General features: G+C 36.5%; 1 protein-coding gene across 1 annotated transcript in view; it reads right to left on the bottom strand.

The window, feature by feature from the left end:
• C1H1orf141 (chromosome 1 C1orf141 homolog) overlaps positions 1 to 9,580 on the bottom strand; it is a 41,786-nt gene extending 32,206 nt beyond the window's left edge. The window contains exons 1-2 of the mRNA XM_046026527.1: positions 9,506 to 9,580; positions 5,296 to 5,453 (exon numbers count right to left, since the gene is read on the bottom strand). Of these exons, the coding sequence (XP_045882483.1) occupies positions 5,296 to 5,453; positions 9,506 to 9,580 (233 nt within the window). The remainder of the gene's footprint in view (positions 1 to 5,295; positions 5,454 to 9,505) is intronic.
• Between the last annotated feature and the right edge of the window lie 6,159 nt (positions 9,581 to 15,739).

Below are 15,739 nucleotides of genomic sequence, written 5' to 3'. Positions count from 1 at the left end.
AAGGAAGGTTGCTGCACACCCATGGGATGGACATGAAAAGGCACATGAAGGGAAGAAACGCAAGAGAAGGACACTGCTCAGCTAGAAGCATGGGGGTTGCTCTAAAAGCTGCCTCTTCCCAGCTGGAAATCTCTTATGGATCACTTCCCTGATAATGCTTTGGAACGTTTTATTGTTTTTATATGGCAGCCACTGTGAGATGGAAGTCCAGAGCTTTTATTCTGGTGCCATGGGATAATTCCAAATACATTTTTGTATCATAAAGACTTCCAGTTTGAATCATTAATTATTTTAATTTTAATTTGCATAAAATAGTTCCCCAAGTAAATTCCTCAGGAAGAATATGCAGGCAGATTAATTATCTTCTAAAGTTTTTCATACCCCCAAATTTGTCTTTTGTTCTCATAAATAAATGACTAAAAAAAAATAAAAAATAAATGATGATTCATCCAAATAGAGGATTCTTCAATTGCCATTCTGTTCAAAAGTTGAAAATAGTTTATTATTTTCTAGACTCAGAGTTTTAGATGAGATGTATGAAACTCATTTGCTTTCCTTTCCTTTGTTATTAATCAATTCTTTTCTGCCTTTGGAATTAAATAAATAATCAAATAATTTTACTCTAAGTCTAGCACTTGGTAACCTTTTTGATCTGAAAATTCGGGCATTTTTTCCTAGTATTTCTTTATTTCCTTACCATGTTTCTTACTTTCCTGATTTATGTATTAAGTATATATTTACAGGTCAAATACCCTAAAACCCTATTATATATCTCTTTTTGACCTGATTTCCATTTCATGTTTTTTATATTTTCTCCAGATTGTGCCTCTATTTGACCTTCTAGATTATCAATCCAGTTTTCATCTGTATTTTATTTTCATTTCGTACTCAATTTTGACTTTAGAAACATATATATACACATATATATATATATTTAAGATTAATTTATTTGAGAGAGAGAGAGGAGGGGGAGGGGCGGAAGGAGATAAAGGGAGAATCCTAAGCAGACTGTGCTGAGTATGGAGCCTGATGTGGGGCTCAATGTCACAATACTGAGATCATAACCTGAGCTGAAACCAAGTGATGGATGCTTAACTGACTTTGCCACCCAGGAGTCCCCAGAAATATTATCTTAAATCTCTTTTTATTTTAGAAATATTTTTAAATCCCTTCATTTATTTTTAAATCCCTGATTAATTATGCCCTTAAGATAAATATTTTCTTAAGTTCTCTTCTGTTTCTTCCATAATCTGCTTTATTAGGAGTCATGTGTTCTGATTGTTTTTGTCTCCCTCCTTCATATGAATGACCTGTGATTTCTCTTTGACCTCTCATTTCAGTGAATGTGGGTTCTTCAGCACCTATAAAGGTCAGGCTATTTGAGACTCAGGTAATATCAGTCAGAGAGAGATGAGATTCTTTTGCCATGTATCAGCCACAAATAAGCTGTTCTAAGAGGGTGACTGAGGGAGTGACAAAGGAAGAGGCCTCTAGAAATGTTTCTCAGACTGCTAGCTATATATTGAATCATCTAGGGTGTTTTGATACCCCGACTTTTCCCCAATAGTTAAATCATAATCTCTAGGCAGGACTCAGCATATTTTCCAAAACCTCTCAAGTAGGCATTCACTGTTGAGAAGTTCTGCTCTAGAATGTCAGGTTTCTCCAGGTATGAGCAATAAGTAGGAGTCCTCCTCCAGCTACAAAGAAGAGGGATGTTCAGCCCAGTAGTGACACTCTCCCCACAGAGAGCTAGAATTGAGGCTGTTACCTTCCCAGAATCCTCCTGGGACAGTGAAGGAGCCTGTGCCCACATAACTGAGAAGTCGTGTGGGTAGTAGCAAGCGAGGCATGAATCTCTGTTTCCACTCACATAAAATTCTCCCTCTTCTCTATCCTTCCGGTCCCACCTCACCCATCCCTACTTACCTATAAGTTCTACTTTACCTAAGATTCTAGAAATGATTACCATATGTAAACATGACTTGTATATCTCATCACTATCTTACTTTTAATGACTGGAATATATGACTGTATATTTCAAAAATACAGCTAATATTTGTATTAGCTGGTTTTTTTTTTGTTGTTGTTTTGAGTGCCTACTGAATGTTGGAGAATTTTAAACTCTTCACATCCATTTAACTTTAATCCATTTAACTCACACAACAACCCTATGGACTATATACTATTAATATCCTCAGGATAATGATGAGAAGAAAAGGAAACTGAGACACAAGGAGAGATTGAGGCACAAAGAGGTTATATAACTTGTCCGAAGTTACAACTAGTAGGAAGTAAAGCTAAGTACAAACCTGGCGACTGGCCTATAAATCTCATTCTCTTCATCTCTATGCCAGGCTAATGTCACACAGAGTATTAAACTAAAGGAACAAGGAACTTGGCCAATTAAATTTCACTATAGGCTGCAAGTGAATGTTCTATTCACATTTAATTAACTTTTTTAAATGCAAGTTTATCCTATGGTCATAAAACTATTTCTAAAATGAATATTCTTTCGACAGGTCTCAGTGTAGATTTATTTTTAGGAAAATGATTCTTTTTTTTTTGAAGATTTTATTTATTTATCTGATAGAGACAAAGTGAGAGAGGGAACACAAGCAGGGGGAGTGGGAGAGGGAGAAGCAGGCTTCCCGCTGAGCAGAGAGCTCCATTCCAGGACCTTGGGATCATGACCTGAGCTGAAGGCAGATGCTTAATGACTGAGCCACCCAGGTGCCCTATTTTTAGGAAAATAATTCTTCTAATGAGAAGTCCCTATTAATCTACGAATCTAAAGAAAAAATATTCTTTTTTTATTGTATCCTCAGTACTCTTGTAATTTTCAGTGACAATTTAAATACTCTTAATCCATCTCTTTGCCCCTAACTTGTTTTCTATTTCTTACCACTTCATAAGTGGTAAAATTCCATTTTCAGTTGATAATCCAGTACTAAACACTTAGGTAATGGAGAAATTACTTTGTCTCTCTTTTAAAATTTCCTTATTCCAGGTAATTTTTAATTTTTTAATTTATTTAATTTTTATTTCTTAAGTTTAAATTCAATAAATTAAATTATAACATATTATTTGTTTCAGGGTAGAGGTCAGGTAATTTTTTAAAGGGATTTTGGTAAAATGAGTATGACTATTTTGTAAAACATCCAATTATGAAAAGTTGCAGAGAAGAGTAGGTTTGGGTTTACTGAGAAATCTTAGAGACTATATACAGATTAATCAAGAGATATTTTTAATATTTTATAAATTCCCACTTATCCAAGAGAAATGCAAAAGTCCTGAACTAATAGTAACATGGAAAACATGTCTCTGGGGGCAAGTGGGAAAGAAGCCCTAAGAATTTGAATGGTTCTCAATCTCAGCTTTATTTAAGAATCATCTGGGAAATCTTAAGAATATTAATGCCTGAGCTTCCCTCCAAACTAATGAAAGTAGAATCCAATTATTTTAAAGCTCCCAGGTAATACTAATGGACAGATGGGTTAAAAACTACTACTCCGAAAGCAAAGCTCAGCTGCAAATAAACCTGGGCAGATTTCACAAATTAGGTGACAACAGCACCAGATTGAGAGTTGCTATGATTTTCAACAAACCCTGGGAAAAAACAGAATGAACAGATGTTGGTGCCCGGCAGGAAGATAGAGTAGCACATAAGCTAGAGCAGAGCTCAAAGGATGGTTCCAGGCCCAGCAGCACCAGCATTACCTGGAGACTCAAAAGACATGCAAATGATCAGGCCCCAGCCAGACCTACAGAGAATCAAAAGCTCTGCAGGTGCAGTCCAGCAATCTGTATTTTAAAGAGCCCTCCATGTTTGAGACTTACTGGGCTAGAGCAGTGCCTCTCTACCGTTAGTGTTCACAGGAATCACAGGGGATCTTGTTAATCACGACTTCTGTCTGGGAGGGGGTCAGATATTCTGCATTTCCAAGTTCTGGGGTGATAGGATGCTGCTGGATAGAAGACCACAATTTGAATAGCAAAGGGGCTAGAGGTGAGAAGTGAAAGAGGCCTGCAGTGATCAGAAAGTCACTGGTCCTGGTGGGAGCAGTTATGACATAAAGTTTAGGCTAAGCTGAAAGCTGCGTGAATTAGATCTGACACCTTAGCTCCGTGTAGGAGCGAGGTTTGCAAGCACTGGTGGAGACTAGTATCCTAAATTATAATTACCATAACTTATAGTCCAGGAACTGCATCTCAAGAGATGGAAGAGCTGAATCTATCCAATATAACCAATGAAACCAGGAGAGCATTGCTGATATGAGGACAGAAACTTTCTGCTTTGTGCTCTGTTATTTAAGCAATCATTTTGTCATAGCTTAAGAGGACTCGCTGCAAGAATGGGTTGCTTCCTGGAAGAAGAATGCTCCCCGCCTCCTGATTAACCTTCAGACATCTAAAACTTAATATATCCAAAATAAAACCTAGCTCTTCTCACTTTAATCCTCTTATCCACCCCAATGTGCTTTGCATAATATATTCTCCTCCTAAGTACAGAGTGTCATAATACACCTAGTTACCAAGAGCAGAAGCCCCAAGTCATTCTACATACGGAACAGGGTGGTGATGATGGAGAGCAAAGGCTCTGAAATCAGACTGCTAGAGTTTAAATTCAGCTTGGGCCACTTATCTGTGTGACCTTGGGCAAGTTACTTCACCTCACTGCGATGGATTCCTCATCTGTAAAACTTCACTGAACACACTGATGGTTACACAGAATAAATGAGGTAAGAACAGTGTCCCCACCACCACCACCAATGTACGACTGAAGTTCTGTTAATTCTACATCTTATTATTTCTTTTGCCTGGGCTCTCCTTTACATTTCTGATACCTAGAAAAATTAATGGCATAGTGCACATACAGAATGCCAGTGGAAAACCAAGTATGACATACTCAGGCTGCCCCTTGTAAGGACACAGAGAAACTGACTTCTTGATTTTCTACGTGGACTTCTTTTGTCAGTCTGTTGGTCTAAAACTTGAAATAAATCCTGACATTAATTTGGGGTAATGTAATAGAATTCAAGATAACTCTTTCTTTAAAAATTCAGAATTGTAATTAGTACATAATTACCATCTGTAATAGTAAAATATTATAAATATTTTGTAAGTGATGACTATTCAGAATGCTGATCAAGTATGTTGTAATTCATAAGCACTATAAAACATAACCTGTGTTAGACAAAGCTTACATTTAAAACAAATTACATAATCTAAGACAAATCTACAGTAGTGCTTTAAAACTCCAAACTGTAAGTCTTAGGTAGTTAGGATGGTTACCTTTTTGCTTTTTTAATACTGTATAAATTGTCTCCTGTGATCTTGGGTACTTTCTTAGATATGAATGGAACAATATCGTCTTCAAATTCCAACTGAAAGTCAAAAGTCAGGGGTGTAATTAAAGTATTTTTCTTTCCTTGACTCTGAAGCATGTTTTTCTGCAGGAAAGCCAAAGTACAACATTGTGAAAAAATGAGCTCTTTTCATAGAGGGAAAATCCTGTGTGGAAAGGAACAAAATTAGTCTCACTTTATGCACACACAACAGAATTTATATGCCAGTCAATAATGGAGAAATATTACAGACTGAAAACTAGGGGCCTTGTGTACCAACATTTTTTAATGCTGTTTCTGTGTGACCTAAGCTGCTCTTTTCCCATCCATGAAATGAGAAGACTTTGGATGAGATGATCATGAAGGCTCCCTCCTAATTCTAAAATTTAAAATTTCAGAACGACCTATAAATTAAGCAAAGACAATACTCATACATTGAGTTACTGGAAGGAGAGCAACATGGTCTCCAACCTGCTGCTCTTGCTGTCCCCATGATCGAGGTGAATCACTGCAATATTTGTCTAGTTGCAGGAGCCAGAATTAGAGTTAAGAAAGCAATCAAAAGACTTTGTTTAAATATTTATAGAAATGGACTGAAGAGAGAAAAGGATATAGCTAACGAGTTAGTTAAGGAGCCAAAATCTTTTCTAAAAAAATCTCCAGCACTGCATAGAGGAATAAAGTGATGAAAAATTTGAAAGCAAGTCAAAGGATAGGAACTTTTGCTTCTGCCAAAGAAGGATTAAGCGCTACAGGAATTGCCCTCCTGCTGTAAATAACTAGAAAACCAGACAAAACATATGAAAACAACTGTAATCAGGCATTAGAAAGCAGGCGGGGGTGGGAGAACCATAATCCCCAAGAAAAGGGAAACAAATGAGGTAAATCCCACAATAGCTCAGCTTACTTCTTAAAGGCAGTTTCCACACTGAGACACAGGGAGGGGAACTCACATCAAACCTTGGCCCTTAACCTTGTTGAATTTAAGAGACAGAAATTGTCCGAACAATTATATTCTTGGGTGTCCACCCTAGAGAAATGAAAACTTACGTTCACACAAAAACCTGTACACAAATATTCAGAGCAACTCTCTTTAAGCTTTTTTTTAAGTAGCTTTATTTTTAAAAGCAAAATACTGAAAACAACCCAAATGTCCTTCAGTGGGTGAGTGATTGAAACTCTGTACATCCATATAACAGCATACTACTCAGCAATAAAATCTATATATTATTTATAATAATAAAGCTATTGATTCATGCAAAAACTCAGATAGGCCTCAAGGGCATTATGCTTAGTGAGGAGTCAATCTCAACATTTCACATACTCAATGATTCCATTTACATAACATCCTCAAAATTACTGTGATAGAGATGGAAAACAGATTAGCCATTGCCAGGGGTAGACGGGGAGTGGAGTGAGGATATAGATACAAATACAGAGAAGTAACATGAGGGATTTCTTTTATGGTGATGAAAATGTGCTGACCTTGATTGTGGTAGTGATCGTGCAAATCTATTATGGGATAAAAAGCAAAAAATTATACATACAAATGAATACAGGTTAAAAGTGGTGAAAAATAAATAAAGTCTGTAGTCTGGTTAAGAGCTATGTATGAGTGTTAACACGGGTTGGGACTCATACTGGTTTTGATACTGTACACAACCCATATAAGATGTCACCACTGGGGACAACTGGGTGAAAGGGACATGGGACTCTCTATAGTCCTTCTGACACTTCCTATGAGTTGATAATTGTTTCCAAATAAAAGGTTTTTAAAAAATAAAGAAGCACCAAAGTGATTTGTATATTGTTATCTCATCTTTTGGTCATTAAAAAAGAAAATAGAGGCAATTCACCTTCATAAATGTATGTATGTGTATGTGCAACTGCATATTTATGAGTATATGTAAAAATATATAGATTTATACATACATATATAATATTTGTATACCTTTATGAGAGCACAAAAGAAAATGTAGATGGATAAACCCAAACGCTAAGTGTTGTTTGCCTCAAGAGGAAACAGTTGAAGAGGCCAGAGACAATTTTTCTTTACGTAATTTTCCTTTAGTATAATTTTTAAAGATTTTATGTATTTATTTGACAGAGGAAGAGAGAGAGAGAGAGAGGATGTGCACAAGCAGGGGTAGCAGGAGAGGGAAAAGCAAGCTCCCCCTTCAGCAGGGAGCCCTATGTGGGACTGGATTCTAGGACCCTGGGATGATGACATGAGCTGAAGGCAGATGCTTAACCAACTGAGCCACTCAGGCACCCCTCTTGAAGTAAAAAATTTTTATATATATTTGTATGTTGCTTATTTCCAAAAGTATGTTTTAATTTTATACTTTAAAAAAATAAGAAAAGTTTTAAATTTTGATTATATATACTTTCAAAAGAATATCCAGAGAATCCTCTCTCAGTAACACATAAATTGGGCATAGTAACACAAAATTAGAAAATGCATTGAAATGCTTTGCACAAAGGAAGCTTTTAGTAAAAGGTAAGAATTACAAGGACTAATCATATATAAAAGGGAATTTCAGGACAAATTAAATAGATTTATCTCTGATATTTTCTAAAGTACATTTCATTTTAAACAAAAAATGAAAGAGGAAAGAACTTTGGAGTGCTTAAGTCCAATATGGTTGCTTTAGTAAGTTACTCCTAGTTTGCAATTTCAAAATTTGGGTAATGATAACAGAATGAATTTATTGTTTTTTCTATATTTCTCTGTTTTCTGAATAAAAGAAATTCAAATTACTATTCAAGCATCAAAATTTTCATTTTCAGATTCACAAATATATTCAGTCACTTTAGAATTCCTCTCTGTGCTGTTTTCCTTGGTTTCTTGGACTTAATGCTCTTTATGTTTCATTTACTCACATTGCTATATTATTTTGCAAATTTTTGTGTAACCAAATTAAATTGCTCATATATGCTAAGAACCTGGTTTTTAAAACCATATTCTTTTTTTTTAAAGATTTATTTACTTATTTGTGAGAGAGAACACATAAGGGTGGAGGGGCAAAGGAAGAGGGAGAGGGGAAGCAGACTCCTGCTGAGCAGGGAGCCAGATGCAGAGCTCCATCCACTACCAAGGAGTCATGGCCTGAGCTGAAACCAAGTTTGATGCTCAATCAACTGAGCCATGTAGGCATCCCCAAAACTATATTCCTTATTTTTTTATTGAATTTTATAACAGTCCCACCTTTTTTACTTTAATTTCATGAGTTTTATTTTTAATTTGGTAACTATACCAAATATTTTCTTCTTTTTAATAAACCAATTAAATAACTTTTTATGTTAGAAAATATGAGTGAGAACTATAGTAGTCATATTTACTATTTGACTGCTTGTTTGATTTTTTTATCTTCATCACCTTAGATACATTATAGCCTAATATAATATGACAGATATCCAATAGTCAAAATATGAAAAGATCCCAAATGTCCATCAACTGTTGAATGGATATATATACAGAGAGAGAGAAACATACTCATATATGCACAATGGAATATTACTCAGCCAACAAAAAGAATGAAATCTTGCCATTTGCAATAATATGAATGGAGTTAGAGTGAATATTATGCTAAGCCAAATAAGTCAGTCAGAGAAAGACAAATACCAATGATTTCACTCATGTGGAACTTAAGAAGCAAAACACATGAACATAGAAGAAGGGAAGGAAAAACAAAATAAGAGGAAAACAGAGAGGGAGATAAAACATTGAGACTCTTAACTTTAGGGAACAAACTGACAGTTGCTGGAAGGGAGGTGGCTGGGGGGATGGGGTAACTGGATGATGGGCATTAAGGAGGGTACTTGTTGAAATGAGCACTGGGTGTTATATGCACCTGATGAATCACTGAACTCTATCCTGAAACTAATAATACACTATATGTTAACTCACCTGATTTTAAATGAAATCTTGAAAGAAAAAAAAATATGGCAGTTATCCAGAAGTTACATTGTATATCTAATTAATTCTTTAAAGTATGCACTGACATGGTCTACTTTTTGAACTAATATAATTATTTGCTTTTTACAAATTAGTTTATATCTCCAAATTAATGCATCATTAACTAAAAATTTAAAATCATTCACATTTGAAATAATATTTTAATGATTAAATTTAATTTTAGCTTTCATTTACAAACCTTTGCTCTTCTGGCCAAGAGTAGCTTTGCCTGCTCATCCAGAATATCTAACTTCTCTAAGATTTTTTCTGCCATTTTCTGTCAGTAAATTCCTATTTAAAAAGGAGAAAAGAGAAGAAATCTCCAAAACAATTAAAATTTAAACATATAATTTGATTAGTTAGGCATAAGAGACCCACATTTACATTACTATTTGGGGTACAAAAGAGAACTGTACAGATCATGGAATAAAAATGGGATTATAGAGGTATCCAAGTTTTTTTTAGACAGAAGGTCACATGATCAGAACTCCCAGATGTGTGTGGACTTTAGGAAAGTTAAAATGTATGATGTTACTCATACTTGAAGCAAGGACACGTGGCTTGATTTATACCTATTTTCTTTTTGTTGTGATATAATTTTAATGAAAGTAAATGTGAAGAGTTCACATTTGTATAATTAATTGCATTCAAATTAAATTAGTCAATGATCCAAGACTGTTAATACAGCACTTAGAAAGTGATCAGTCACACAGAGAGAGTGGCTGCCAAGCTGGATGAATCCTATTGTCCTAATAATTCAAAATCTCTCGTCAATTAATATTGCTGAAAATTACTTCTGGGGTCAGGCAGCTCGTATTAGGCTTGGGGGCCTAAATGTTAGATATCAGGACACAAAGTACCTTTGCAATGCACTACAAATAGCTAGGAGTAGAGTAGAGGCAAACGTTAACCCAAAGCTCCCTCTAGATTTTTGCTCAGTGGATTGAATGTGCTCCAGTGGCATTTAAACGTAAACATTGTATGGTTCACAGTAAGTACTGAATTCCTCAATATTTCCAAGGAACATCAATGTCAAGCTCAAAAATATCTACGCTATTTCTCCGATATTATATATTATTCAATCAATGTTTCCTGAAACAATAATGCATGAAAAGACAGGGATTAAGGATTCTATGCTAAAAGCTCACATTATTTAGTGCTTGGTTTCTTATTTCTACTCTTGGACTCTTCTGGGCCATGGGGCTGCAGGCGGATTGTTTGCCTTGTTACAAACCATGTAACCTGAAGTTGCAGATTGGAGAGGGAATACGTAGGCAAGTGTGTTAGCACAATCATGAGTACCTCAAACTTTCTAGGTCTCCTACTGAAGAGTACGGGACAGATTTTAGAAGAGAATCTAGATTATCTGGATACTATGTGTTGTCTTCTCCAACCCAGAAACCAGTCCTCTCATAGATCTTAAAAACAACTGAAGAAATTTTAGTTTCTGTTTTTTCCTTAAAGCATAATATGAGTTCAAGGGCGTAGAGAAGGCTCCCATATTCCTCACCAAAATTTCTTTTATTGGGGACAAGGATTTTAATTTTTCAATAAGGAATAGAAAGGCAAATAACTGCAAGAACTAGAATATTGAAGTGAATGGGTTTCCCAGTTTGGGGAAGAGATAAATTACACAAGGGACAACTAAGGCACACGGCTTACTTGTGAGAGGGAGCAGAAAGCAGGTGCTTTTAGAGAATAAGATGTCCTGTACCTCTCACTTGTCATACATCTTCAACATCACACCAGACATTTTAGGATGCACCATATCTTCACCTTTTACACACACACACACACACACACACACAGAGAGAGAGAGAGAGAGAGAGAGAGAGAGCTGTAATTTAAAGGAATTGTATTTTATTTAAAATTATTTTGCTATGGTAAATTACTTAAGTATGGTATGATTTCTAGCAAATCACTGTGCATGTCACGAGGTTTTCTTGAAGTAAGAAAACTTACGCAACAAATTATTTTTAAGTGTCAGTGACAGTTTCATGAATACTCAATTTGGCCATTAATGAAATTGACAGAATTTTATTAATTTTAGTTTTGGAGTTTTATTTTGTAGTTCATATTTTGAAGCCTATACTTTCAGTTTCCAAATGTTTTTGTGGTCTTTGGCAGTGTGCCAGTGGCTTCTAATGGATAAATGGCCCCGGGACAAAGTGGAGGTGAGGAAACACTACAGACTAACTTGCTTGCTTTCATCATTAAACCAAGGGTACCAAGGGCTTAGTTATATCTCTTCAAATAAACACTGAGCAAAGGAGCATCAGGCAGGTCTAATACAATGGCATATTCAAACTGTTCTGCATAAACTAAAAACTAATCCTTTAATGCAAAATACTGTATTACATGTTCCTCAATATAACTCTGTGTTTTAGTCCTTTCTTGATTCTTTTTATTTTAATGTCTACTTTAAACCTGCATGTTGGTTTCATACTTCTACTTCATACTGCTATTTCTATGAGCACATATTCACTTAATTCTATTTCTGACCATATACTATCCTCAGATGGTAAACATTTAATTATTTCCTCATTTGGCTACTTAACTATATTACTTGAGAAATACTAGGTGCTAGGCATTCCACCAAATCTACTGAGGAATTTGGCCCCTGGCAGACATTATCTTCCTGAGCAAGGTAGATGGGCTCTGCTCTATCACTAAGAAGACAGAGACCATCAGGCTTCTGGGTGGCTCAGTTGGTTAAACAACTGACTCTTGGTTTTGGCTCAGGTCATGATCTCAGGGTTGTGAGATCAAGCACCTGTGGGCTCCATGCTCAGTACAGTTTCCACTTGAGATTCTCTCCCTCTGCTCCTCCCCTGGCCCCTGCTTGTGAGTGTCCCCCAAAATAAAATAAATAAATAATAAGATTTTTTTAAAAAGAAAAAGAAAGAAAACAGAGACCATCAAGTAAGAACTTCTTCAAGTCCTCTTTCTTGTGCCAACGTCTTATCTGCATCCATTCCCATCTTACTTGTATTTTAATTTTAATAGAAGTGTTGCCTCTCCCATCCATAGTTAATCCCTCCCAGGGTATTCTAGACTCTATTACCTTGGTGCTCCTAAAAGAATTACCTCCACTGTTTGCACCCTCTCTCTGGAATCTGTCAATCTCGTTTCTTCACAATTTCTTCTCCTTAGCATTCTCACACCTCTCTTCTAGTTTTTTTTTTTTTTTTTTTTTTAAGATTTTATTCTTTCAATCGACAGAGGGAGAGATCACAAGTAGGCAGGGAGGCAAGCAGAGAGAAAGGGGGAAGCGGGCTCCCTCTTGAGCAGAAAGCCCGATGTGGGGCGCTCAATCCCAGGACCCCAGGATCATTACCTGAGCCGAAGGCAGAGGCCCCAAACCCACTGAGCCACCCAGAAGCCCCCTCTTCTAGTTTTAAAAAAGAAAAAAATTCTTACCCTAACCTGATTAGCTGTTATTCTCTCTCATCTTCCCTGATTGACACATTTCTTAAAATGCTCATCTTTACTTAGGGTTTCTAGTTACTTAAATTTCTTTTCCTTCTTAATTTACCATCATTTGGCTTCCTTTTATACTCTGTTACTAAAGCCACTCTCATAGGCCACCAGGGTCACCATCTTATCAATCAGTGACCCCTTTTCTGTTCTTTTTACCTTATTTGAATGTCTATACCTCTTATTCATGTTGACCACTCCTTTCTACGGAAACCCTGCCCTCTCTTGGTTTCTATGACAACAGTCCCATTTTCCTACTCTCTGAAGATTCCTTCTTCCTCCAATCACTCCCTAAATACTTGAGAGAGGGAAGTGTTCCTCATCCTTAGTGTTTTAAGCGCTCAGGCCACCTTTTTCATTATTCCATATATCCTTTGGGATGACCTCCCAAACTCACAACTTGATCTACCACCATCTATTTTCAAACAAAATCTCTCTTTTGAGTTCCAAACCAATATTCCTAGCTCAACCCAGATTTCCCACAGGTAGCCCAAATTAGATCTAAAAGTAAACTTGTCCACATCCTTCTTCTCCCTCAGTCAAAAGTCTCTTTCAACCTTTAGTATCATATTATCTCATATATATGGGCATCCAGTTCATAAACTTAGGCATTGCAATAACAATCCTTGTTACTGTAGAATGAACTCAGAAATTTCCATTGCTACCCCAGGCCTGCTAAGTCAGGATTTATGGAGGGGAAGATAAAGACTCTATTTTTTAAAGCCATTCTGATGTAGCTATTCCCCAAACCAGGATTTGGTCACCACTCTGTGGAAAACTCCCTCTCATCCCTTCCCTAAATGCACACAATCTTTATCTTGTGTTTGCTACATCTTATATATCCTCTCAGTTTTTCTCCTCATATCTATTCACATTGCTATTGCTTCTGTTTAGGATTCCACAACTTGTTGCCTGGATTATTGCAATAGTTCCAAAATATGTGTATACATTTGATCCATTCTATCTTCCATTTTGTCCTTCACATTTGTCTGACTTATTTTCTCAGGAAAACACACACACACACACACACACACACACACACACACACACCCCACACCTCCCTGATTAAGGCTTCAATCTCTCCCTACAGCTTTCAGGAGAAAGGGCCAAGCTTCTTGATTTCTCATGTAAGGAATCATGGTTTGTCCTCCAAGTCTTTAACCTCATCTGCTTCTTCCTCATGTATACATAATACCCTGGTCCCGAAGAACAACTTGCAGTTCCTTATGTGTTGTATTTTCTTTACTTGTGGTACTTTATTTACTTGTTGCACTTTATTTACTTGTTGCTTGGCTTTTGCTGTTTCCCACTGCCTGCAAAGTTGTTCTTCAATTCCCTGTATTTCTAAGTTCTATTCATCCTTTAAGACCCAACACAAAAAAACATCTCTACGGGGAAGCTTTCTCTGGTACACTGTGATTTAAATGTCCAATATCTGGGCTTACATGATAGTCTATGTGTATTGTTAACCCAGTTCTTATCACTATTAAACCATTTGATATTCTTATTTTATTCTTCCTCTAGACCATGTGTTTCTTGAAAGCAGGAACCATGTCTAATCTGCATCCCTGTTACCTAACAATATAAATGAAATAACCATCAGCCATAAAGGAAATGGACAAATATAAAGTGTTACAACAGTTTTCAACTGGCATTTACATGTATAAGTTAGCACAAATAATTGTCAAAGTCCTGTTGATGTTCTTCTAGATTAAGCCATAGCATTTAAAAACATTACTTTCTCTCCCACCTTCAAACTCAGAAAGGCAGCATAATGTGTTTATTAAGAACATGGACTTTGGAGTCAGACTGTCTGGAGTCCTTGGCTCTGCTACTTATCAGCTGTGTGACTGTGGGCTAATTGCTTAACTTCTCTGTGTTGCCCCTTTTCTGTGTTGTTCCATCTGTAAAATGGAAATAAGACAACCATCCACCTCACTGGGTTGTTACAAGTTTCAGTTGAATGAATATAAGTTACATACAATATTTGGCAAATAAAATAAGTAAAAACCAGTAATGATGCACTTACCTATTAAGGATAAGACATGTGGGATACCTATAAATGCTGCAAAATGCATGTTCTCCACCTGAATACCATTTCATTTTTTTCTGCCATCCCTCCCATATGTCTGTCTGCTTACCTCTTCCACGGTATATTTCTTTAATTTATACCTACACAAACTCCTTGGAACTTGATAAACAATGAGAATTTATTCAGCAATTTAGTATCTTCTATTTTAATCCCACAATTCAGTATCTTCTGTATCATGCCATTTGATTATGTTTCCTTTCCTTCTCTAGTTCTTTCATAGTTTTATTTCTCAATTTTCTACCAAAACCTTTTTCTGGGGCACCTGGGTGACTCGGTTAAGTGACTGCCTTCGGCTCGGGTCATGATCCCAGGGTCCTGGGATTGAGTCCCATGTCTGGATCCTTGCTCAGTGGGGAAACTGCTTTGCCCTCTGCCTCTACCTGCTACTCTGCCTACTTATGTTCTCTCTCTTTCAAATAAATAAATACAAATTCTTTTTTAAAAAAATCTTATTCTAAGTTCAGTGAACAGAAACTAAAACTGTCTCCTATAAACACAAGTATAAGGGACCTGGGTGGCTCAGTGGGTTAAAGCCTCTGCCTTCAGCTCAGGTCATAATCTCAGGGTCCTGGGATCAAGCCCCACATCGGTCTCTGCTCAGCAGGGAGCCTACTTACCCCCCTCCTCTGCCTGCCTCTCTGCCTACTTGTGATCTCTGTCTGTCAAATAAATAAAATCTTACAAAAAATAAATAAACACAAGTATGCAGGCCTTGAATATATAACAACTATTTAGGAAAACAACCCTGATAAACATTACCATATCTTCATACTGGATATACATCAAAAACATATCATTAGGTTGTGCTCAAGCAAATAGATCTAATCATCCCCCTTTCAACCAATACATTAACTGGGGCAGGAG

This window comes from Meles meles, chromosome 1 (genome assembly GCF_922984935.1).
Source record: "Meles meles chromosome 1, mMelMel3.1 paternal haplotype, whole genome shotgun sequence".
NCBI lineage: Eukaryota > Metazoa > Chordata > Mammalia > Carnivora > Mustelidae > Meles > Meles meles.
This window is presented reverse-complemented; position numbering and strand designations above follow the sequence as displayed.